This window comes from Scatophagus argus, chromosome 4 (genome assembly GCF_020382885.2).
Source record: "Scatophagus argus isolate fScaArg1 chromosome 4, fScaArg1.pri, whole genome shotgun sequence".
Lineage (NCBI taxonomy): Eukaryota > Metazoa > Chordata > Actinopteri > Scatophagidae > Scatophagus > Scatophagus argus.
The window spans coordinates 12,566,470-12,589,918 of NC_058496.1; the positions used below are offsets into that span (position 1 = coordinate 12,566,470).

Here is a 23,449-nt window from a genome sequence, read left to right on the forward strand (position 1 = left end):
GGAGTGGGCCATCAAAAATCAACTCCAATATATATTCAGACTGTGGAAAAAATATTTCCAGTCCTTGTTTTGAACTGGGAAAAGAGAGCCACAAGTGTATGTGGTATTGTATTCACCTGGTACTCTCTCAAAGAGCATCACAAGCTCTTTCTTGGGTTTAGAAGAAACCACCAGCAGTTTTCCCTGTGGTCCTGGAAAAACCAGCAGCTCTGGCTTTAATGGTAGAATAACTACCACAGTTCTGTCAAGTTCAGAACAGCCTTTTCAGTCAGGTAAGAAACATGTGCTCTGAACCTGGAAAAAAAAATATTTAATTTCTTATAAGTCCTTGCTCAAGAAATTTCCAAAAAAAACAAAAAAAAACAAAATCAGGACTTTTTCCCCGGAGCCTGGTCATGCAAGTTAAAATTCCCGCTTTGCTCATGGAATAAACAACTGTGATTTTTATTATTATTTTATTTTTTTGTCGGGCTGTGGAAGCAGCTGCTCTGATTCTTTCCCAGCGGGCTGCGGTGCGTGTCTCTCTCAGGCCCTTGGACAGAGACATCAGGGCTCAGTCATGTAGAGAGAGACGAGGAAGCTCGTAGGTCTGGCTGTAAGAATGTAGAATAATGACAGGGCCAGTACATACAGACATGCCATCCTGCTCTTGATTCTTTTGTTTCTGAATTTCATTACTCAGACAGATCAAGCCTGCGGAGTTTTCTGTTACTCTGAGGCAGCACCCTGAGATTACTGAAGCTTCTGTCCTTTCAGTCTGCCTGGGCTGCTGGTGGCACGTCTACAGGTGATCCGTGGAGGTTCTGCTGCGTAAGCCCGGGGTGAGTTGGGGCGAACGAGTGCCAGTGAAGATCTAATGAGGCTAACATAGTCTATAAATGGCCTTGAGACCAAGGCCAAAGACACCTGGGGGCCGCCGTCCCAAATGCACTGACGTACAGGCAGTGTTGTTCATGAACTCGTGAACTGAACGTGCTGTGTTTCCGCTTGATGAACGTTAATGTGAACGCGTTCATTCTGGCGTTTGTGAACGGCGCTCTCTCACAGTGTAACTTCGTCCATGAGTGCGCCAGATTTCCAGAGGTTTCCAGGCGAAAACCCACGCTAAACACACCATAAACAGTCCTTAATATGTAGCAGAAAAACCACCCAACCTGGCAACAGCTGCCATACCTGTCGCACTAACAAATACGTCATCAAAATACGGAGCATGGACGAAGGCAGCGCTAGCTCGGAGCGCCCAGACTCTACAGCGTTTGACAATTCTAGCTCTCAGCAGCGTATTGAAGAACTATGAACTAGTTCATTTTTGGAACCTTGAACTTGGTTCAAAATTTTTGAATTACGAACTATGAACTGAACTGCTTCATTTTAAAATTTGTGAACTGAACTTTGAACTAGTTCATGTAGAAAGTGAACTTTCCCAACACTGCGTCCAGGTATGTGAAGTCATCATTAACGTGCCCATCTCAACAGGGTTCCCACATTTCACTCAGATTTGCAGACTGATTGGAGCTCATCGTTGCTTCCCTTTGCTCGTCCACGAGCTGCTGAAGACAGTAGAGTTTTAAAGATGTTGGTGGAGCCAAAAGGTCAGTGAGTGCAGTTGACTGCCAACAGTAGATACTTAGATTTAATTTGTTTTGCAGTCTGTGTTTATTGTAGTCCCTCACTTCTTTTCTGTAAATTAAGTGATTTTTGAAGTTGCTTAAAATCATGAAATTATGCTTGAATTATGGCATAAAAATATGCATGAACCTAATTATATATATTCGGCATTTTTAGGTGGAGGTCATAATCCTCCACATTACTTCTGCTCAGTTGCAGGCCCTGAACAAATGATAATTACCTGCTTCTCATAGCAGATAACTTATAATTTCTTTTTTAGTGTGTGTGTGTGTTTTCACAACCTGTGGTTTATGCACACCCAAAGGTAAAAAAGGCTAAGATGGAATAAGGATAAGATCATTTTTTATTTATTTATTTATTTATTTTTTTTACTGTGACTCAGCCATACACATGAAGAAGTATGTGAGCTTTTAGGTAGAATTTTCTAGCAGTTCTTCATCCCCAAGGAGAGTCTCTTCCTCTGGTCAGGTGACAACAAGCAGATAATCATTTTTAATGAGGTCAGAGCATCTGCTGTTGTTGTAGATCAGGAAAACCAGCAGACAGGGGCTTCCTTAGGAATGGGCCAGACAGCAGCCCTTGAGCTCTGACTCGGACCTGCCCTTCCAGCGGGGTCACTCCTACAGAGCTGCAGGTCAGTTTAATCAAGTTTCACCGGAATACACAGGAATCGGTTACAGTTACAAGGTGGTAAATAAATTAAAGATGCCTGCAAAAAAGAAAAAAACAAGACAGAGTGCCGAGGAGGAAACCAGAGGTGTGGATGACGAAGACTCAGAGGATCAGGAATTGAAGCCAAAGAGGAAAAGTAAGAAGGTCAGTGAATCAGAGGGTGCCAGAAGATTGAAGAAGAAGGTTAAAGACAGCGAGGAAGAAGGATACAATTCTGACACATCTGGGCCCGATGTGAGGAGCTCCAAGAAAAAAGGGAGAGAAAAAGAAAAGGTCAAGAAGAAGAGCAAAGCCAAAGAGGAGAGCGGGGATGAGTTGAGCAGTGACTCTCGGAGTTCGGATGATGAGGATAACAACAATGATTCCAGGAGTAAAAAGAGAGGAGAAAAACTCCCTGATGTGATTGAGACCACTAAGAAAGGATCAAAGAAGGCCTCGGTCAAGATGGGGTCAAAGGATAAAAAGTCCAAAGGTGAAGGCAAAAAATCCAAAAAGGACTCTGAGAAAGAGGAAGAACAGGCAGCTGGGGATGAAGAGGAAGGGAAAAAGAAAAAGAAAGACAAGAAGAAGAAAGGCTCAGTGAACAAAGATAGTGATGAAGACACCAAGAAGACAAAAGGCAAGAAGAAGAAGGTTGAAAACTATGTTGAAATCTATGAGAATGAGCTTCGCAACTATGAGCCAGAAAGCGTGGAGAACTACGAGGATGAGTATCACAAAAAGAAAGGTGATTGCAAACTTTTTTATTTCCACCTGTAAAATGTACAAAAGGCAAGCTGTGGCTATTAAAATGCTCTTCATAAAGAAGCCATGTTGATATGTCATTGATTTGATGTAAGATCTGTCGTCTTATTAGAGGTGAATTCTTAATGGTGGTTACAGGAGTCTGAGCTGCCTTCAGCATTAATGTCCTCATACTTTGGTTTGATGTTCATGGTAACATTACACTGAGTGAAGTAGTATCCATGTACCGTCAGTGTCTTATCTTCAACCTACAGCTATATGACACCTGTCACTCAGTCATCTTCACACAGGCTGGTTTCACATCCTAGTAAGGGCTTCACAGCCATCTAAGGTTACTTCTTAGCTCTCACTGTCAGATGTAAAAATCCCAAAGTAAAGCCACACTGAGCATTTACTGTATATGGTCTTCACACACACATGCACAGGCATCGCAATATAATCAAGTCAGTTAAAACTAAACCCATGGAACTACTTTCACATGTAATCAAACTATAAACCTAGATATATTTGCAAAGTTCTTTTATTTGTTAGTTACATTTTTAATGGAAGAGAGATATTCCAGATATTCCAAACTGAATAAATATAAAGGCTTTGGTGGGATTTGGTGGTATCTATCCCCTGTGGTGGCTGCTAAAAATGTGTGCCTGCTTGGTGCAGCAAATTTAGATTTTAGTGATTCTCAGAGAGAGAAAATAAATGTATTATAGCTCTATGTCACCCCATATGTTTACTATTGTATTTTACCATAGTGGTTCTGTATCTTGTTCATGTCAGTGACTGCTAAACTAGACACGAATTAGACCACAGACTCCCGTTTGAGAAGATTTTTTTTTCAGATGTTTTATTACAGGAAGTACATGGCAAACCACTGCCTTGCCATCCTGCTCACATGTTCTTTGGAACACCCTTTCACCTCCTGTAATATGTACAGTGCACCTTCTTCCTAAAACACACTTACATTTGTTTTATGTCGTTAAACCTTCCAGTGTATGAGGTGGTGACCATCACAGGTGATGAGAGAGGAGCAGGTACTGATGCCAACGTATTCATCACTCTGTTCGGAGAGTATGGCATTACTCCCAAAGTCCACCTGGCCAGCAAGTAAGTCCTCTTTGAAGATGTTGGACTTTTGACATGAGGTCATCTGACTGTTTAGCAGGAAAATGAAAGAATTTCAATAAAATAAAGAACAAAGATTTATGCTCCAACCTGAGGCATCAGTGCCAAATATAGTTTGCTGGTTGAGCCTGATTTTTGACTGAATAAGTTTGTGCTTGAACTTAAACCTTTGAACTTAAACCTTAAACCTTTTTTTCTCCTCTTTAACAGCACAGAAAAGAGGTATTTATTTCTCAGTGTGGTGGTGAGAACTGACTGTGTGCTGTGACTTTGGTGTTACATTCAGTTTGCATGACAAGGTTTGCTGCATGATTTTGTCAAAGGTGGATTTTATACCTTATAATGCACTGGAGTGAATTTTGAATATATTAGGTTTTTTTTAATTATATTTACTTAACACTTTCCTGGTTCATTCTTTTGTTAATTAAGATTTTGATACGTGAAAATAGGATGACTTTCAAGATGGCTCTCAATTTCTTTTACCATTTTGTGATTTCAGGAGTCGCACAGCATTTGAAAGGGCTAAAACTGATGTGTTCAGGATTAGAACTCACAATGTTGGACCTTTGAAAAAGATAAGGTATTTTAGACTCTTTTTGTCTGTGATCTAGATATAGAATGAACAGCTTTTGGTTTGATCATGGCCAAACACTGTTGACCATGGATCAGATTTAGGGAAATTTGGTTCCTGCTCTTAATCTGTTTTCAAGAACAATGGGACTTATTTATCTAGATATTATTCTTCTGTTGCTTCAGAATTGAGCATGACAACACCGGCATGAACCCCAGCTGGTTCCTGGACAGAGCGATGGTGACAGATGTAATTAGGCCTCATCTGAGGTTCTACTTTCCTTGTAACAACTGGCTGAGTAAGGTGGAGGGAGATGGCCTTTATGTCAGAGACATGCTGGGCAGCATGGACCCCATGGAAATGCCCAAATGTATGTATAAACAGATATGAGCTCACAAGTATACGCATAATACTTTAGAATCTGAGCATTTTGTAACAAATTCTTTATTTTTGCTGAGTTAGTGTTTGTGGCCTGAAGTCAATCAGCCTGAACTGTAAAACTCAGCAATCAAGTTTACTTTTATTTCCGCAGTGTTTGCTTGTGGTTGTTTGAGGTTTTTGTATGAAGTTTTTCCTAAATTGCTCTCAAAACATTCTTAATTTTCCAGATAACAAATATATAGTGAGAGTTTTCACAGCGGATATAAAAGGTAGTGGAACTGATGCAGATGTCTTCATCAATATCTTTGGGGAGTATGGTGACACAGGTAAATTACCATGCAACAGGTGTTTGTCTCACTCTCTATGAGCTCACATAATGAACTTTCTCCCAAAGTAAATGAAGTTCTTTGACATGAAGTTTTTTTTTCTCGCTGGAGTTAAAATCAGGATTTATCTGATAGAATTTCTAAATTGTTTTGTTTTATTTTGGTTTTTTTTTTGTTGATTTTTTTTAAGGTGAAAGGCGACTTGACAATGACAAAAATAACTTTGAAAAGGGCACTGAGGACAAGTTCACCATTGAGGCACCAAACTTGGGCAAAGTGAGGAAGATCACCATTGGCCATAATAACAAAGGCTCTTCAGCAGGATGGTTTGTGGACAAGGTAAGAAACAGAGACAGATTTTACCAGCCAGAAATTAACGAATCGCATCTCAACATCAACTAATGCCCCTTTATTACGTCTTAAGACAGATAAGTGCTTTCAGTTGTTACATCATGTATATTTGAAGGGTTTCACAGTACTTTATCTTCAAACAAAACTCTGTCTTAGAGTCTTACTGTACCTCGTTTTGCTCAGTTCTGCCTCCACAGAGGTACTTAAGACATGTGATCTTATTTCCTCTCAGTCCTCTCGTCTTGTCTGGTGTCTCTCCTCCTCCAGCACTTACAGTGTGGCCAACTGAGAGATGAGTTCATTCAAACAGAGGCATACGTACACAAGCTCACACACACACGCACATATGTTGTCATTTTACCCTCTGAGTAAAGGTAAACCAAGCCCCATTAAGGTATTGCCTTACAGCAAACAGACAGATGAGTCGGTAAGTTTGTTCGTGACTGCAGCACAGGCTGACACCAAAGATCAGCATCTCACAGGTGGCGTTCATGGTAACGCTACACTGAGTGATTATATTGAGATGTATTCAGAAGACGAATAAATATTGCGTTTAGCGGGTGGCACGGTGATGCAGTGGTTAGCACTGTAGCCTCATAGCAAGAGGGTTCCAGGTTCGAATCCCCGTTTATAATATTTAATGTTTATAATATTTAGTAATAGAGTGTAAGAGTTAAATGTACATGAAAAGGTAATGCAAGATAACTGTAATAACTGATCTTCATCTTTGCAGTTATCAAGGGGATCAGACAGATTTCATCTGCACCTTCATCTCAAAGAGCAATGTTAAACTTTTCAAAAGGTTATGTACAACAGATCTCCATCACATGTTGGCTATGATTAAATGATTATTTTTCCTTTTTACTCAGGTGATTGTGGATGATTTAGGAAACAAAATAGTATATGAATTTCCAATTGGTCGCTGGTTTGCCCTTGATGAGGATGATGGGAAGATTCAGAGAGACATCTTGGCAGGGGGGAGTCAGCCCACAGGTAAGGAAGAAATGTGTTTACGAGCGTGGAAACTCCCTTACATACATTTGATCTTTTAATTTCTCCAAAGGAAACCTCATATCAGTGAATCCGATTATGGCAAGGATGAAAATTAATTCAGTACTTGGCTACTTCTTATAAACTGTTTGCCTTAATTTGGAATAATTACTCGCTTGCATGGTCTGAAAAATATTGCACAAAGGACTTGAAGACAGTAACATTTCCGTTGCCAAAGAACATGATCATTTGTTGTTTTACCCCCTTCAGTCCACAAGTAAAAAAAAGAGTTCTCTGTCCAGCTTGTCAGAGCCTTGCTGTGTGATCATTAATTCTTGGGTCAGACTATCGCTGTTTAGATCTGGTTTATCTGATTCCTGCTCAGCTCCTCAGGGAGTATGGGTGCCATGAACCACAGTGACCCACTGCCAGAGCCTCTGATAGCCCGACATGTAACTGTACCCTCCAGGCATTGTGTACAACGTCCAGATTGTGACAGGAAACATCCGAGGTGCCGGGACCAACTCCAAAGTCCACATTGTGATGCATGGCTCAAAAGGCATGAAGAACAGTGGCAAGGTAATGAGAAGATATAAGAAACAGAGTAGACAATTTGTACTTTGTTTAAAAAACAAATGGCTGAAGTAGTTCTCATTAGTTAGCTTTGATTTGTATGAGCAGATAAAGATCTTGAAAAGACCCAGAAAAGGAATGACTGGCTGCAGTTTTATTCAAGTAAAATGTTTGTTCTGGCAGTAATCTGGAGAGCTCATTGCTTCGGGGCCATGTTTGATGTTTTTGCACTGCACTACCCAAAGGAGCATGAGAGCACTGTTGCATTTTTCTCTTGATGAGTCCGTGTTTGCCTTTCTTTTGTTTGTGCAGCCATGTTGGATATTGATGCACAATTTATTACCAAGAGGACTCACTGTAACTGCAGACGATGAATTTGCATCTAACACAAAGGGGAAAATTTGTGAACAGCATCCATCCATCCATACACGCCGCAAATAAAAAGATCCCTTTCAGACAAGCCAAACAATTTATGTATTCATGAATTCAGACCACTGAGTATGAATGTGATTGCATCTCTTACGGGATATATCTCTCCTCTGATGTGTTTGACTCAGGTGTTTTTGGAGGGGGGAAAGTTTGAGCGGGGCCTGACAGACATCTTTAATGTTGAGATTGCTGCGCTCCTCAGTCCGCTCAGCAGAGTCACCGTGGGACACGACAACGACGGAGTGAGTGCTGGGTGGTACTGCGAGAAGGTACGTAGAGCATGCACACATATGCACACATTACATTCAGGTATTTCACCGTGCGTTAATTTGACTGAATCTGTGTTTTTTGGCAGGTGGTGGTGTACTGTCCATTCACGGGGATCGAGCAGACCTTCCCATGTCTCAAATGGCTGGATGAGAAGGAGGGAGACGGCCTGATAGAGAGAGAGCTCTATGAGATGGTTTCACTTAGGCAGAAGAGACAGAAGAGTAAGCTGAAAGTCAATAATTATGGTTTGTCAGCAGCAGTAGCAGTAAATTCTATCATTTTCTTTTATTATTTCCTGGAACACTGAGCAAAAACATTCAGAACTCTATGGTACTTATCATACATTTGCATAATGATGCAGCAGGCAGTCTACCTTCCTTCTGCTTTGTAATTTCCATGAGTGTTTTTTTTAGTGCAGTTGTTTTATACTATATTTGTATTCTTCTGGTCCAGACAGCAGAATGGGTCCATTAGTTTATTTTGGATTTTTTTCCACACAAATATTTGGAGAGTTTTCTTTTACCGACTTACTTCATTCCTATTCCAAATCACAGCTGAGAGCTGTCTGTTGCGTTTACTGTCTCCAACATGACAGTTTCTGCCCCGAAAATATTTTTTTAAAAGCAAGAATGCCATTTCAGTTGCTCCTCTGAAATGATGAATAAGTTGTCAAAGTGCTGGCTCCCAGTGTGGAAATGAAAAACACACTCCAGGCAGTACAGGGTGGAGCTACTTTTACCTCTCAGTTACTATGACAAACAAACACTGGAGATAATGGGACAAGATGTAAGATGTAACAAACCATGACAGTGTTGATAAATCACAGATAATGATTTGATTTGGTTGTTCTCAGAGCACCCCTGGTCCTTGTGGATCTGGACGTCAGACCTGCCCAGTGCAGGAACCGATGCAGACATCTCCTTCCAGGTTTATGGAGAGAAGGGCAAGAGTGATGAGATGAGGCTGGACAACAAGACAGACAATTTTGAACAGGGACAGCTGGACAGGTTTATGGTATGTGTCCCATGTTTTATTATCACACTCATTAATTATTTATATTATACAGATACCAAAGCTTTGTAGGAAACTTTTGTCTTGATGTGATCTTACAGGTTGAGCTGCCTGATTTGGGAAAATTGACCAAATTACGTATCTGGCATGAGAAGAGAAATCCTTTTGCAGGATGGCATCTCAGTAAGGTAATCTGATAATAGTTTATAAAAAAAACACTATAAAATATTTTAAAAAACTATAGTTATATTCAGCCGAGAGTTAAATGAAGACTATGCACATTTTTTTACTTGCCTTAGCGATGAATAAAGAAAGTTCAGAGGATTGTACAGCTTTGGATGAATCAGTACTCAAACACTTGAATGAAATGAAAACCCGGACACCCCCTCACACATCAGATCAAACAAGCTTTCTGGCATTTTTCCAAATAGGCAACTCTGATGAAGACATTAACAAAGGAGAAGTATACATTTCCTTGTGAGCGCTGGCTGGACACAAATGAAGATGATAACGAGGTCGTGAGAGAGCTACCTGCCTGCGGAGAACTAATCCCCGAGCCACTGCCCTGTATGTATACACACCTGTATTCACCTCAAGCAACCAAAATTTGCTTTGCCAAATACAGACGAGTATAAAACTTGCTTAATTTTGTGCTGCAGTGATCAAATACAGGGTGACAGTTTGCACGGGGACTGTCGGCGGCAGTGGCACAGATGCATCTGTTTTTCTAAATCTGATTGGAGACCAGGGGGACACTGGAGATCGGTGGCTGGTTAACTGCAAAAACAACGTCAACAAGTTTGAGAAGGGAAACGTGGGTACATTCAGTATATTATTTAGTGAAATTTTCAGGAAGATAAGTTTATTGTTTATCCTCTGTGTCTTGATAGTCAAAAAACATTTAACTTGTTCTTTTCTCTTTCACACACTGAGGACAACGATCTTATTGGCCCTATCTGTAGCATGCGGCTTACTGTTTCTGCTGTTGATACCAGCGTTAGCAAAGTCAATCAAAAATGTCTTATTTCCACAAACTAGACTCTCCTGATGGGATTTGTCATAATATATCTACAGCACAAATACTGGAACTGTATGTTGAATAATGTGTACATGCCATTGGTCACATACAGTGTTCCTCTGCTTCCACTTTGACATATAAGAAGGCATCAGCATGATGTTGCTGGCTTTTTTTTTTTGTCTTTCCAGATGGATGAGTTTATTGTCGAGGCAGCAGCCATCGGGCAGATCCGCAGGGTGAGGATCGGACATGATGGCAGGGGTGGAGGCTGTGGCTGGTTTCTCGATAAAGTCGTTGTAAGAGAAGAGGGACAGGCTGAGGCACACGCTGTAGAATTTCCCTGCAACAGGTGCATTAGTGTCAGTGTGAAAAAGAAAGCATAAACATCTACTAAAAACATTAAGCACAACCACAGGTGTGGGTGTATAATAGACAAGAGCTTTGTTCACTGAATGTGCTGTGCAGGTGGCTGGACCGCAACGAGGATGATGGACAGATTGTTAGAGAGTTGGTGCCATTCTCAGATGGACAGCGTCTATACAGTAAGTTAGAGGAATTTTCAGCCTAACATTTAAATTTAAACCCCCCGTGATGCTTACGTTTGTGTCCGCGTGTGGCAGATGTTAACTATCACGTCGCGGTGAAGACAGGTAACATCCCCGGGGGCAGCACAGACTCCAACGTGTTTGTCAAGCTCTACGGAGAGAAGGGTGACACCAGTAAGATGATGCTGGTGGTCTCTGCCAACAACCTGGGGAACTACTTTGAGACGGGTCGTGTTGACATCTTCACGCTGGAAACCTTTGATATTGGACAGGTGACGCAGTGGAGGCAAAAGCATGTGTTGATGTCGCCATTTGATGTTGAAATTGCTATGAGAATCTTTAGAAATCATTTATGGTTGAGTTGAGTTTATTCTCAGTTCACCCATACTGATAATAGATTCTGTCAAGAAAAATGTACAAATGCTGTCCTGTTTTATAGTGTTTCATAAGCATATTGTTAACGTGACTCAGTAAACAAAATTTAAATGCTGTCTGTAATTTAATCCTATTGCAGATCAACCGTCTGATGATCGGCCACAGCAACGAAGGCATGCGTGCCGGATGGTTCTTGGACAGCGTTCAGATTATGGTTCCAGTCCATGGAGAGCATTACATGTTCCCCAGTCACCGCTGGCTAGATGAGGATGAGGCTGATGGCAAGACAGAGGTGGAGATTTACCCAAGCGAGATCCTGGACATGGCACCACGTAGGCAACGGCAACATACTCGCCCTCTCAGACCATTTAAAAAAAAACACTACACAGACTCACACAGCAGATGCATGCTGATGTGGTGACATTGGTCCTGTACCTCAACACTAATCCTGTAATTACCTGATCCTTTAGCAAATAATATCAAAATTGCATTTTAAAATCTGTCATTTCAGTATCACATATAATGAGTGCTGGGCACCTTGGCAGTAATGTTTACTGGAAATGCATGAATGCACATATGTGGTTTCTGTGTAAGTGTTTTTGAATACCACTGACCAAAAATCATGTGTGTCCCTTGACCTTTGTAAATCTGTATCTTCCAGTGATTAACTATGAGATAACAGTAGCGACCGGAGATGTGATGTTTGCTGGCACCAATGCCAGAGTGTTCATCCAGATGTATGGAGACAAGGGGAAGACAGAGGTCATCAGGCTCGAAAGCAGATCCGACAACTATGAGCGGAACACCACAGAAATATTCAAGGTACCAAAATGTGGACTGTTTTCAGTGGCTCTGGAATACATCTCAGTAGTTTAGCCTAAATGAATATCTAGACGTCCCAGTTTGTGTTGAAACTGTTCCTCAGATAGAGGCCAAAGACGTGGGAAAGATCTTCAAGATCCGCATAGGTCACGATGGCTCTGGGATCGGATCTGGCTGGTTCCTGGAGTCGGTGGACGTCAAACACCTAATCACGGCCTTGGTGCCCAAGGAGAAGAAAAAGGAGGACAAGAAAAAGAAGAAGAAAAAGAAGAAAGATGATGAAGATGAGGACGAGGAGGCAGGAGAGGAGATGCAGGAAGTGGTGCTGACTCACCATTTCCCCTGTTCGCGCTGGCTGGCCAGTGGAGAGGAGGACGGCGAGCTGGTTGTGGAGCTGCTGCCTGAGGATGCAGAGGAGCTGGAAGGTACAAAATAAATATAACAAGTGTAATATTGTAGAGAGAAGTCATACATTTGCATTCATGTTGGGCGTTTTAACTTCTCTGACAGTTCAGTAAGACAAAACATAGACATACAGTAGTCTAACCTCTCTGTGTACACAATGGAAAATGCACCCAAACCACTTTGGTTTTCTCTTTTTTACAGTAGTAACAAGCTAATTACTACCCTCGAAATAGATGAGCTACTGTCTCAGCCACAACTCAACCTCAGCTCAGTGGAACTGTTATTTATGCATGTATGAATTCAGAAGAGATGAATCACTTACGGACTGTTGCATGAACACGATCCTTAAATTATACCACGACAACATTAGTTATGTAAAAACAGCTGGATACCTCATTTAAGCAGCATCCACATTCATAAAGTATTCACAGGAAAAGATGTATGTTGACACTGGAAAATGCGCAAATCACACATAATTTGTGTGCATGAACATAATACTGTTGTTTACTGGCTATACTTTGTTTTTCTTTATTGTAACCATGCAGTGTGATGAATCCTCTCACCCTGAGCCTTGTTTTAGGCAGAGTAGCTGCTATAAGAGCTTATCTTCCTTCCTATGATTCATAAAAGTGTAATTTCAAATAGAACTCTGGGATTGGTGTTGTTAAAATGTTCTCAGCGTTTATATTACATCTATATGCCTCAAGACTTTCCTGGGCCATCTCTGCTTTCATCTTTAGTCAGTCAAAAAAACTGAAAACAAAACGAGAGAAGAACATAACACATTTTAGTGTTTTAGTTTATTTAAGCGGAGACTGTTTTTAGTGTATATCTTTAATGTTGTACACGTACATACAGTAAGTAAGTAAGTAAGTACTTTTAACAACACAGAGCAGGAGTGTGTTCTATAGTTTTTCCTGTAGCGCAGTGCAGTGTGTTCAGTATTCTTAAATAACACACACTTGACCTAGAAAAGCTGCTCTTGCCACCCCTCCATTTTATCAAGTCTCGTGTGTTGTCAGTGACCACATGTTTAGTTTAAGTACAGTATGTACACTGACATATGCAGCTGAATTTGGTTACTTGCTTCAGCGGTGTTATTTCCAATATTTTTTGGCACAGGTGTCTTGTACTCGGTGTTGATGTTGTGGACATGCTCGGTTTGATTTGACACAGTTTCCTGGCCGACATGTGTGACAGGTTTAAAAGGTGTTAGTAATTCATCCCTTGTGTTGTCTGACAGTCAACACCTATGAAGTGTGCGTCTTCACTGGCGACATGCTGGGGGCTGGGTCCGACGCCAACGTCTTCATTAATATTTATGGGGAAAACGGAGACACCGGAGAGCGCTATCTGAAGAACTCTGACAACCTCAACAAATTTGAGCGGGGGCAGGTATGGTGGAAAGAAGAAGATGCAACTATTTTTTTAAAATCAGAGTCTGTATTGGCAAAAAATCATTACTGTAACCAGTGAAGTGGAAAAATGGTGGGAAATATGGTTCATAAAAAAAAGGCAAAACTCATAAGCTCGCTGCTCACATTTTTACAATAACTAACAATCATCAAACAATTAGCAAATTCTTTACTTTAGATACATAAACGAGGAGTATAGCAAATAACTGGTCATGAAGTCGTTTCACACCTGACAAGGGTAGACAAAAGACCTGAAAGACAAAAAGCATTTCATTAGAACCATTCATATCCTGCTCAAAATTAAGCAGCAGTTAGTCGAGGACTCAAGCACTTCCACGCAACATGAGCCCTGCACCAAGGTGTGTGTGGGAGTGTATTCTGCTGGAATTGCAAGCTCTCCTGCAGGCAAGCCAGCTGTGACTGAGAGGAGCTATGAGGAGTCCTCTGTGTCATTGAACCTGTCCTACTTTTACTCATTACTTAATCCAGACCTGTGAATTATTCATCTCTACATTACACCCGGCTCTGCAGGAGCACAAAACTCACATCCACAGACATTTAAGTTTATGTCTTCCCGCAGATCAAAAAGCACCAATAGCCTTTGTCATTCAGTGACGGGACTACTCGTTTGTCCACAGAGGAATCTGTGGATAACCGACAAAAGCAAAATATAGTTACTGCAGTCCTGAAAGATTTACTTTCTTGAGAGTATCACATCACCTTCCCTTATCAGATGGAGTCTGTAGATGAAGTTTGTCCAGTTTTCTTGGAAAATTTACTTGATAACTGGATAAAAAAGATGATGTGATCCAAAAGCTCCACAGCGGCTGCAGAGTTGACCTTCTGGTTGATTGTTTTTGTTGACTATCAAAAGTGCTATCTCCAGGACACCCTCCTCACTGAGTGGTCTGAGATTTCTGCCATGTAATCGCAACACCCTCCTTCCTTTCAATTAGCTAATTTCAACAAACTACACATAAACGACTAAATAATTGATTACACATCAGTGTATCACTAATTTAATGTGAAAGGGGTCACTCTGCATAATGGGTACTATATTTGCTTTATTTCTGTACTTGTACTAAAGTGACATGAATGGAGTATTATTTACCCTACATTTCCTGTATATCTTGACCTAGAACTATCAAAAAAGCAAAAATGCACAAGACAAACAGAAGAACATCTCTGGCTGCTGTCTTTTGCAGGAGGATGTTTTTACTGTGACAGCTGTTGATCTGGGCCCTCTGAAGAAGCTACGAATCCGTCATGACAACACACACTGTCATTCATCGTGGTACCTGGATCGTGTTGAAATAGTGGACACAAAGGATGATACTACGTAGGTGAAGCCAGCATACATCTTGCATGGATTTTGCCTCTTTATTCATCTGCCATCACTGTACACTTTAAAGAGTAATACTTTCATTTAATTATGCAACTGATACTGATTGAATAAGAAGGTTTTGGGAGTTAGAGAGCTTATCTGCTTGCATCTATAGGTACTATTTCCCTTGTAATCGCTGGCTGGCTGTGGATGAGGACGATGGACAGATAGCAAGAGAGCTGGTTCCTGTGGATGAGGCCTTCATGAGGAAGGATGAGGATGAGGAGGGGACAGGCGCCACTCTGGGACTCGAGCAGAAATGTAAGACAGTTTCAAAGCTGGTTTATGTCTTAGTCGAGGGACATGAGCTAAATAAAAGGGACGCATTGTTCAAGTATTTATTTGAGCGCTGGTGACACATTCAGGTGTAGACAAGAGCAAAGAGGGACACATGTATTAGTGTGAAACTGAAAAGGATTTACGTTCTGTCTTTTAAAATTTATTTTACAGCCATGTCAACAACATATACTCTCAAAATAAAAACCGGAGAAAAGAAGAATGCGGGAACCGATGCCAACGTCTTTGCCATACTGTTTGGTGAAAATGATGACACAGGTATGATAACTCAGTAGTATGCTGACGTTGTTGTGGTAGCCTTGTGCTGTATGTCACTTCGGGATCCCAAAATGAATTAAAAAAAAAATGTCACTCACAGGGATTGTCAACTTAAAGGCTTGCAAGAAATTTAAGAATAAGTTTGAGCAGGGGATGATCAATGAGTTCACTGTGGAGGCGGTGGATTTGGGCGACTTGGAGAAGCTTCGGATTGGGCACGACAACTCAGGTGGGGGAAGAAAAGGCTCTGCAGATCCAAAATTATCAGACGCTGATATGAGCAATAAACTGAATAACATTTTTCCACCATCAGGGGGTTCAGCTGGTTGGTTCTTGGACTGGGTTGAAGTCGATGCCCCCTCACAGGGTCAGAGACTGCGTTTCCCGTGTGGCCGTTGGCTGGATAAAAAAGAGGATGATGGGGCGCTTGTGAGGGATCTCTATCCTGCTGATTTACAGACTGAACTCTACATGCCATGTGAGTGAAGAGCCGTATTTACGTAATTACTTTATTAGTGAAAGTAGCAATGTGCTCATATGCTAAATTTTATTGAGAGATAAGTATGGAAGCATTTGCAGTAAAATGTATTTCAAGCACTCAGTCTGAAAAAGGTGCTTGTTAAAGCGTGTACTTTTTGTCGATGGGATGGCCTCTCTTCTGAATTACATCACAGCAACAGGACTTTGGCTCTCTGCTTACACATGAAACAGTCTGCAATGCTGCAGTTGTAGATACTGTTGCATCCATGTCGACTAGTTTTATTTTCACGTTAGAAATATAAACTTAGACTTTAGACTTTAATACTTGTGGGATAATTACCAATTATCATATTAGATTATACTGTATTTTGCATATAAAAACTTATTAAGGCATCTACTAATTACAGCCATCAAATAATAAGCTTTTTATTTAAAAAAAAAAAATCAATCAGGGGACCATAAAGTGGCAAAACTGTGCATGAATGTTGGAGTAGTAGCAGTTTGTCACTTTTCGCCTCTCGAAATCTAAGCATGTGAAACATATTGTTAAATTGTATACTTACAATTCTTCCATTTGTGTCAACCAAACAAAGCTGTCACCTTCTCCTCTGGTTTTCCAGTTGTGCCTTATGAGATAAAGATATACACCAGTGATGTGTTTGGTGCGGGAACAGATGCTGATGTGTTCATAGTCTTGTATGGACAAAAAGGAGTGTGCACGCAGCAGAAGCACCTGTGTGTCAACAAGAGGGAGAGACGCCTGTACTTTGAGAGGGGAGCTGAGGACATGTTTATTGTGGAGGTGAGTGGATTTGGACGATATGTCCTCTAAGGCAGCGACTGCAGCTCTGTAAACACTGTGTGGTCTTCTCCCAGCTGGAGGATGTCGGTGACATTATAGAGAAAATCAGGATAGGACACGACAACAGGGGCTCTAACCCAGGATGGCACCTCGACAGAGTGGAGATAAGAAGACAGCTCAGGAAAGGAAAGGTAGAACAAAATCCCCTACAGATTACACTCACTGATAAGTGCATCATTTACATCATCATTTGTCTGTGAACTAGAACTGAAATTAAAAGATTAATAATGTCTGTAATTTTTGACTTGCACATCTCAGAGTCTGTTATAGTTTCCTTGAGTGTCACACAGACACAGTCTGGCCCAAATTCTGTGTTTGGCTTTCATGGTAGGGTTCGGAGACAACCATTTTCCCATGTGAACGCTGGCTAGCCAAGTCTGAAGATGATGGGGAGACTGTGAGGGAGCTGGTCCCCTCAGACATCATAACAGAGAAACTCCTCAGGGATGGGAAGCTGAAAAGGACTGAAACTGAAGTGGAGGATGCTTTGGAAAGTAGGTTTACTCTGACTTCACAGCCGTGGAAATTTGACGTACTTATTTAAGTATTTCCATTTATAAACACTGGCATGTGCATTTACTTCCCTTTAATTTTTAACATGCACGTGTGGCCAGGCCAGTTAGCAAAACCTTCTGATTACAACACACACAAAGGGACTGTGATTCTCTAGTCAGGTTACCATTAATCCACTACATGTTTGCCCACTAAATAAGTTCACCACATCAGCTTAAAAGGTGATGACAGTGCCGTGTCCACAATTTCTTTCCACTATCCACAAATGGCAATAAATATATATATTATTGCACTGATAATATGGTGAATGCAGTGTAAGATATGTCCACAATTTTGTTTTGTTTTCATTTAAAATCTTTACAGGCAAATAACATAATGTGGCTAATTTAATCATTTTATTTCATTATCAAATATAGAATACAGACAAAATGAATATAGTGCATGAACATGCATCCTGTTGGAGTGGAAGCTACAGGAATCTTTAAATAGTCTCACTTCTCTACTTCAATCCTACATAATTTCAAACTTATGAGTGAAGATTGTGTATTTCTACGTGATGCATGATTACGTTTGTCTTCTTTCACAGCTCACACGTATAAGGTGTCTGTGCGGACCGGTGACATGTACGGAGGAGGAACTGATGCCAATGTTTTTCTCACCATCTACGGAGACCTGGGAGACACGGGAGAACGTAAACTCGCCAAATCTGAGAACAGCAAGAACAAGTTTGAGAGAGGAGCGGTATGTGAAGAAAGGCGTGTATCACATAACTGCTGGTGTCGACAGGTAGGAAAACGTGTTTGTTTTTTTGCCTTTTAGGTGGACAAGTTCACTATCGAGGCTGTGGACTTGGGCCAGGTGTTTAAGATTTGTGTTCGTCACGACAACTCCATGATAGGAGCTGATTGGTACCTGGACCAGGTGGAGGTGTTGGATTTGGAAACAGAAGAGGTGTACATGTTCTTGTGTGAACGCTGGCTGTCGACAAAGAAAGAGGACAAGCGCATAGAGAGGACGTTCTTCGTCAAGGTTAGTTAAACTTGTCTGTGGAGAGTGGGCCATATTACTTTATTGTTTGTATTTGACCTCCTACTAGCTGCTGCTGCAGTATGCGAAGTTATGAAGAATTAGTAGATTATTAGCCTGTTGTGTGTTCGGTTTAGGGATATGAAGGTGAAAGAAAAACGGATCCAAATTCCATGAAGATGGTTCAGGCCAAACTGGGGCTGGACAGAAATGCCAACAAGAAGAAAAAGAAGAAGAAGGTGGCGGTGGTGGAGGAAGGTCCATGTAAGGCCACAAAACTATGCATGTTTTTCAAGATAGAGTTACATGAGAATGGGATAATTGAGCATCAAGACTGGAAACAAGAGGAAATAGATAGCCTGGCTCAGAAGGTAACAAAGCCACCTACAAACACCTTAGTAGCTTCCTCAGTAACAGGTTATGAAAACCTCCTTTATTTACTTTATAAAAACGACCTTTTGTGGATCTACGGGTGATAATGTGTATTACCAGTATGCCTCTAGGGCTGATTTGTTGGCTGCAAGCTGTAAGTCTTGGGAGTCTCTGTTTTTTGCCTGGCAAATTTAACAGCGATGACAGAACTTCTGTGTTTGGAAATGCGATATGTTAGTCCGTGAGCTTGAGAGGTGCTCGTAGTGGGATTTAATTACCCTCAGACAGAGCCAGGCTGCCCCTTGTTTGCCAGTTGCTCACCGGCTGCTGTCTGTAGCTTTATATTTACTGCACAGGCGTGAGAGTAGTATCAGTCATCTCATCTAACTTTTGGAACAAACCCACATAGGCATATCTCCCAAGATGTTAAACTATTCCTTTAACTTAAATGAATTAAAACATCTTTAATCTTTTCTTCACTTCCACCAAGTCATCCCGTATCACTTCACCTTGTCCACGGGGATAGACCGTGATGCCAGCACTACAGCCAGGGTCTATGTCATCGTCATCGGCCCCAACGACGCAGAGACAGACCGACTGTGGCTGGACCTGTCGGAGGGAAAGAAATCCTTCACAGCTGGCACCATGGAGCACTTTGTGTGCTTTGGAACTGACGTAGGAGAGATCAAGAGGGTGGAAGTGAGAATCTGGGACTGTCTCTATTGCTGTGAAACTGTCGCCGTTCAGCTGCCTTCTCAAATGCACTGATTTTAAAAATTTAAATAAAGCTACTCTAGCTCAGCAATAATTAATTCTATCTGTGCCTTCTGGTACCTAGATCAAACAAAATCAAATGATATATCAATTCCCAGTTCTATATTCCCCCTATTTCTCTTTCTTTCTCTCTCTCTCTCTCTCTCTCTCCTCTGCCTTCTCTTTCCTCTCTCTGTCTCTTCCTCAGCTTGGCCATAACGGTGTCACACCAGAGAGCTGCTGGTTGGTGGATGAGCTGTCGGTTGCCGTGCCAACCAAAGGTATCAAGTACATCTTTCCATGTAAGTGCTGGCTGGCTAAAGACAGGGGAGATGGTCTGACTGCCCGACTGTTCAATGTGCTGGACTCCAGCACGATCAACATTATCCGCAAAGTGAGTCACAAAACCTAAAATATGAAACCTTGGGAAATGTTAAGTTATGTAAAAACAGAATTGGTCTCTTCTATACCTTTGTTATTTACTCTGGATTGTAGGTTATTTATTCGGTCACAGTTGTCACAGGTGACACTCAGTATGCGGGGACTGATACCAGAATTTTCCTGACGGTGTTCGGAGCCAATGGTAGCATGGAGGAAATGCTGCTGCCCAAAAATGAGGACAGGTTAGTCCTCCAGTGACCCTCTGATTGATCGCTTTTCATTAAAGGAAGATGATCTATATATTGTTTCTGTCATTTAGGTTTGAAAGGGGTCAAGAAGACACATTCAGTCTGGAGATAGATGACATTGCTCCCCTGAAGAAGATAAGAGTTCGGATTGATGGCTCTGGAAGTCGCCCTGACTGGTTTCTGGACAGGGTAACATATACACCTCTTGGTTTGGTTTCTATAAGAGCACCATCTTTGGTAACACCTATCAAAATACATTATGTAATAAAGAATGGTGAAAATCATTTGCACCAGCAGTGTAGCTGAACGTCCTATTAAGATCGCAGAAGTTTTGTCACCTGAACCAGCATCAGCTGGGGTTGAACGGCCAGCATGGTCGGTCTGTTTCTGCCATATGCAGCTAAACAGTGACATTCACCAGGAAAACATGTAATGTTTGCATTTGCACTTTTGCCATGCCTGAACTGAGGTCAGTGAATGTCTCAATGATTGCTTTTAGATCTTGATGCGGAACCTGACCACAGAGGAGGTGTATGTGTTTACATATGAGAACTGGCTGTCAAAGACAAAGGGGCCAAAGAGGACAAAGGTGTGTGAGCTGGCAGCTATGGTGGATGATGAGGAGATGGTGGAGAACACAACCTACATCATCCAGGTCCAGACCAGTGATGTCGGAGGTGGGTCACATGAGTAGTGGCCTCGCCAATCAGAGAATATGCTCATATACCAGTGTCTAGTTTTTTAAGATATGTTTTATTTAAAGAATAAAGGAATAAACGTCAGCTGTTAATTTAACAAGTTAATGAGTCTCAAATTGATTGAGAAACATTTTACTATTTCAGTTAGTGTGAGTCTGAGCCATGCATCTGAATGAAATAGACCAATGTCTAAAATTAAAATGAATTAGTGTTGACCGCTGTGACGTGGACCAGTTCAACAAATAAGTAGTTTTTATCAATCCATGTTTTGTTTAAATCATTCAGAGGTTTGCTTGTTTGATTTTTGGAACAAAGAATGAAGAGAAAAATGAGTCTGTGGCCTTTTTGAGCATTTTATTTACAAAAATACTAAATGAGGCATTAGGCTGAACTTGACTACCAATTACTTACAATAATATATCCTTACGTAGCAACATCCATGCCACATTATTAGGTCAGTGTGAACTTCTGCTTTCATCAGTAAATGCCTTTGACATTTAGGTGCCGGCACCGATGCCAATGTGTTTGTGATCGTGTTTGGGGAGTACGGGGACACTGGGACGCTACCTCTGAAGGAGAGCGCCAACAGGAATAAGTTTGAGCGTAAAATGAAAGATGTGTTCAGATTCCCTGACATGCTCAGTCTGGGTGAACTGTCCAAAGTCCGAGTGTGGCATGATAACAAAGGTAAGAAGGAGAGAAAAGCGTAGCAGACAGCAATGAGAAGGAGTCTTTGTTCTCTACTACAGCAAAATTAATCAATCAATAATCATAGTCAAACAATGAGTTATGTGAGGAAAAATCTTTACTTAGTTACTGAAAAAATAAAACTCTTGCTGCAAACAGGCCCTGCTCCTGGTTGGCACCTGGAGTACATTGACGTGAAAGATGAGGCCATGGACCAGACCTTTAGGTTCCCCTGCGACCGCTGGTTGGCTAAAAATGAGGATGACGGACAGATAATGAGAGAGCTGGCCTGTGCCAACAACGACTCTGTAGACCTCAGTGACAAAACCAGTTAGTAAAAATGGAAGTCTGTGGGCATAATTACAAGCTCTCATATTGTCAAAGATGAATGTGTTGCAGCTAATTACAAGGATTTTTCAGATATGAAACAGTTGCAGTGTGACATTCTCTGTCTCTGTATTGCCACAGAATATGAAATTGCCACAACAACTGCTAACACAGACGAGGCCTCCACAACAGAAAACGTCTGGGTTGTGTTGGAAGGAAGGAAAGCCCGTTCCAAGGAGTTTGTTCTGGAGAATAAGAAGAAGAAGTTTTTAAGGTAGGTCTTCAAAGACAGGCTAGGCGCCTTGGCTTAAGGTAAAACCCCATAATGTGGCCTTACATAATCTCCTCTCTTTAACATGTTTTGTTTTTCTACCCTCTTTTATCTCGTGGCTTCACTTTCTGTTCTCAGAGTCTCTGCTCTTAGGAGAGCTAATCCCATGAGACACCAAAAAGAAAGCCTCTCTGGCACACCAGTGAATAACTATTCACTGTTATCAAACCCTGCACAAACTCTGCCAGTAGTTGTAACTTTTCTTTTTGTCCTTTCACAGCGGTGCCACTGACACGTTTGAGTTCTCGTCCAAGCACGTGGGGGAGATTGTCGGCATCTGCGTCGGCCACATAACAAAAGACGGAAAGAAGGTGAAGAATGAAGCTTTCTGGCATGTTATGGAGGTGGTGGTGACAGAAATGGAGCTGGGAAACAAGTGAGGGAAATTTCATACATCCTACATTATGTTATGTAAAATGTCACGTTGACGGTGTTGATGAGACTCCAAATCTTCCCTCCTGTTTTAGATATTTCTTCCACTGTGATGCACAAATCCCACTGGCAGCGAAAAAGGACCAGTTCCAGACATTCGAGTGCTTTAAGTCCATCGAGAGCTTTGCGAGCAAAGTCCGCAACCTGACCCCTGTCAAGTATGAAATCATCGTTATCACCGGGGATGTGAAAGGGGCTGGCACAGACGCCAACGTCTTCATCACCATCTACGGCATCAACGGTGACTCAGGCAGACATCATCTGCGCCAGAAGTTCCGCAACCTTTTTGAGCGAGGGCGAACAGACCGCTTTGTTCTGGAGATGTTGGACCTCGGGGAGCTGCTGAGGGTCAAAGTGGAGCACGACAACAGCGGCTCCAACTGTGGGTGGTATTTAGAGTGTATCGAGGTGACCAACACAGCCAACTCAGTGACCACTATCTTCCAATGTGGAAAGTGGCTGGACACTCGTAAGGCCGACGGGCAGATTCAACGAGTGCTCTACCCCAGATATTAAGGAGGAGGAGGAGGAGGCGTGGAACAGAGTGGGTGAGCGTTCTTTTAGAGATTTGTGGCCAGTTGTTTTCTTTTCTTAGGAAATTAACAGATCTTATGTCACCTTTTAAAAGATAACATAAGTGTTCTTTTAAAGTTTGTGCCAACTGTTTTAGTTGCTCACATTTTTTCATGTACAATTCAAAAAATAAACCTAAACAAACCTGAATATTGCCTGAAGTAAATAATCCGACACGAAC

General features: G+C 41.5%; 1 protein-coding gene across 8 annotated transcripts; it reads left to right on the forward strand.

Annotated features, from left to right (window-relative positions):
* Positions 1 to 541: 541 nt before the first annotated feature.
* Positions 542 to 23,448, forward strand: loxhd1b (lipoxygenase homology PLAT domains 1b). 8 transcript variants are annotated; one of them, XM_046387789.1, is made up of 44 exons: positions 542 to 821; positions 1,477 to 1,592; positions 4,032 to 4,146; positions 4,375 to 4,386; positions 4,664 to 4,744; positions 4,921 to 5,105; positions 5,344 to 5,442; positions 5,633 to 5,781; positions 6,663 to 6,786; positions 7,253 to 7,362; positions 7,914 to 8,054; positions 8,141 to 8,276; positions 8,909 to 9,069; positions 9,168 to 9,254; positions 9,498 to 9,633; positions 9,726 to 9,880; positions 10,273 to 10,433; positions 10,550 to 10,626; positions 10,705 to 10,901; positions 11,144 to 11,336; positions 11,666 to 11,826; positions 11,930 to 12,251; positions 13,475 to 13,626; positions 14,852 to 14,985; positions 15,146 to 15,291; positions 15,481 to 15,585; positions 15,686 to 15,814; positions 15,899 to 16,063; positions 16,686 to 16,867; positions 16,942 to 17,058; positions 17,259 to 17,421; positions 18,027 to 18,181; positions 18,260 to 18,469; positions 18,604 to 18,730; positions 19,329 to 19,537; positions 19,800 to 19,985; positions 20,087 to 20,214; positions 20,292 to 20,409; positions 20,720 to 20,897; positions 21,420 to 21,605; positions 21,765 to 21,935; positions 22,074 to 22,206; positions 22,484 to 22,639; positions 22,731 to 23,448. In XM_046387789.1, exons 2-44 carry the CDS (start codon positions 1,574 to 1,576, stop codon positions 23,209 to 23,211), a joined length of 6,552 nt encoding a protein of 2,183 aa, XP_046243745.1. In that variant the 5' UTR covers positions 542 to 821; positions 1,477 to 1,573; the 3' UTR covers positions 23,212 to 23,448. The 8 variants fall into 8 exon arrangements, with proteins under 8 accessions (XP_046243745.1, XP_046243749.1, XP_046243741.1 ...); XM_046387785.1 differs by lacking the exon at positions 542 to 821 and adding an exon at positions 2,012 to 3,028 and having other exon boundaries at positions 913 to 1,592; XM_046387787.1 differs by lacking the exon at positions 542 to 821 and adding an exon at positions 2,012 to 3,028 and having other exon boundaries at positions 913 to 1,592; positions 16,740 to 16,867.
* Position 23,449: the final 1 nt, after the last annotated feature.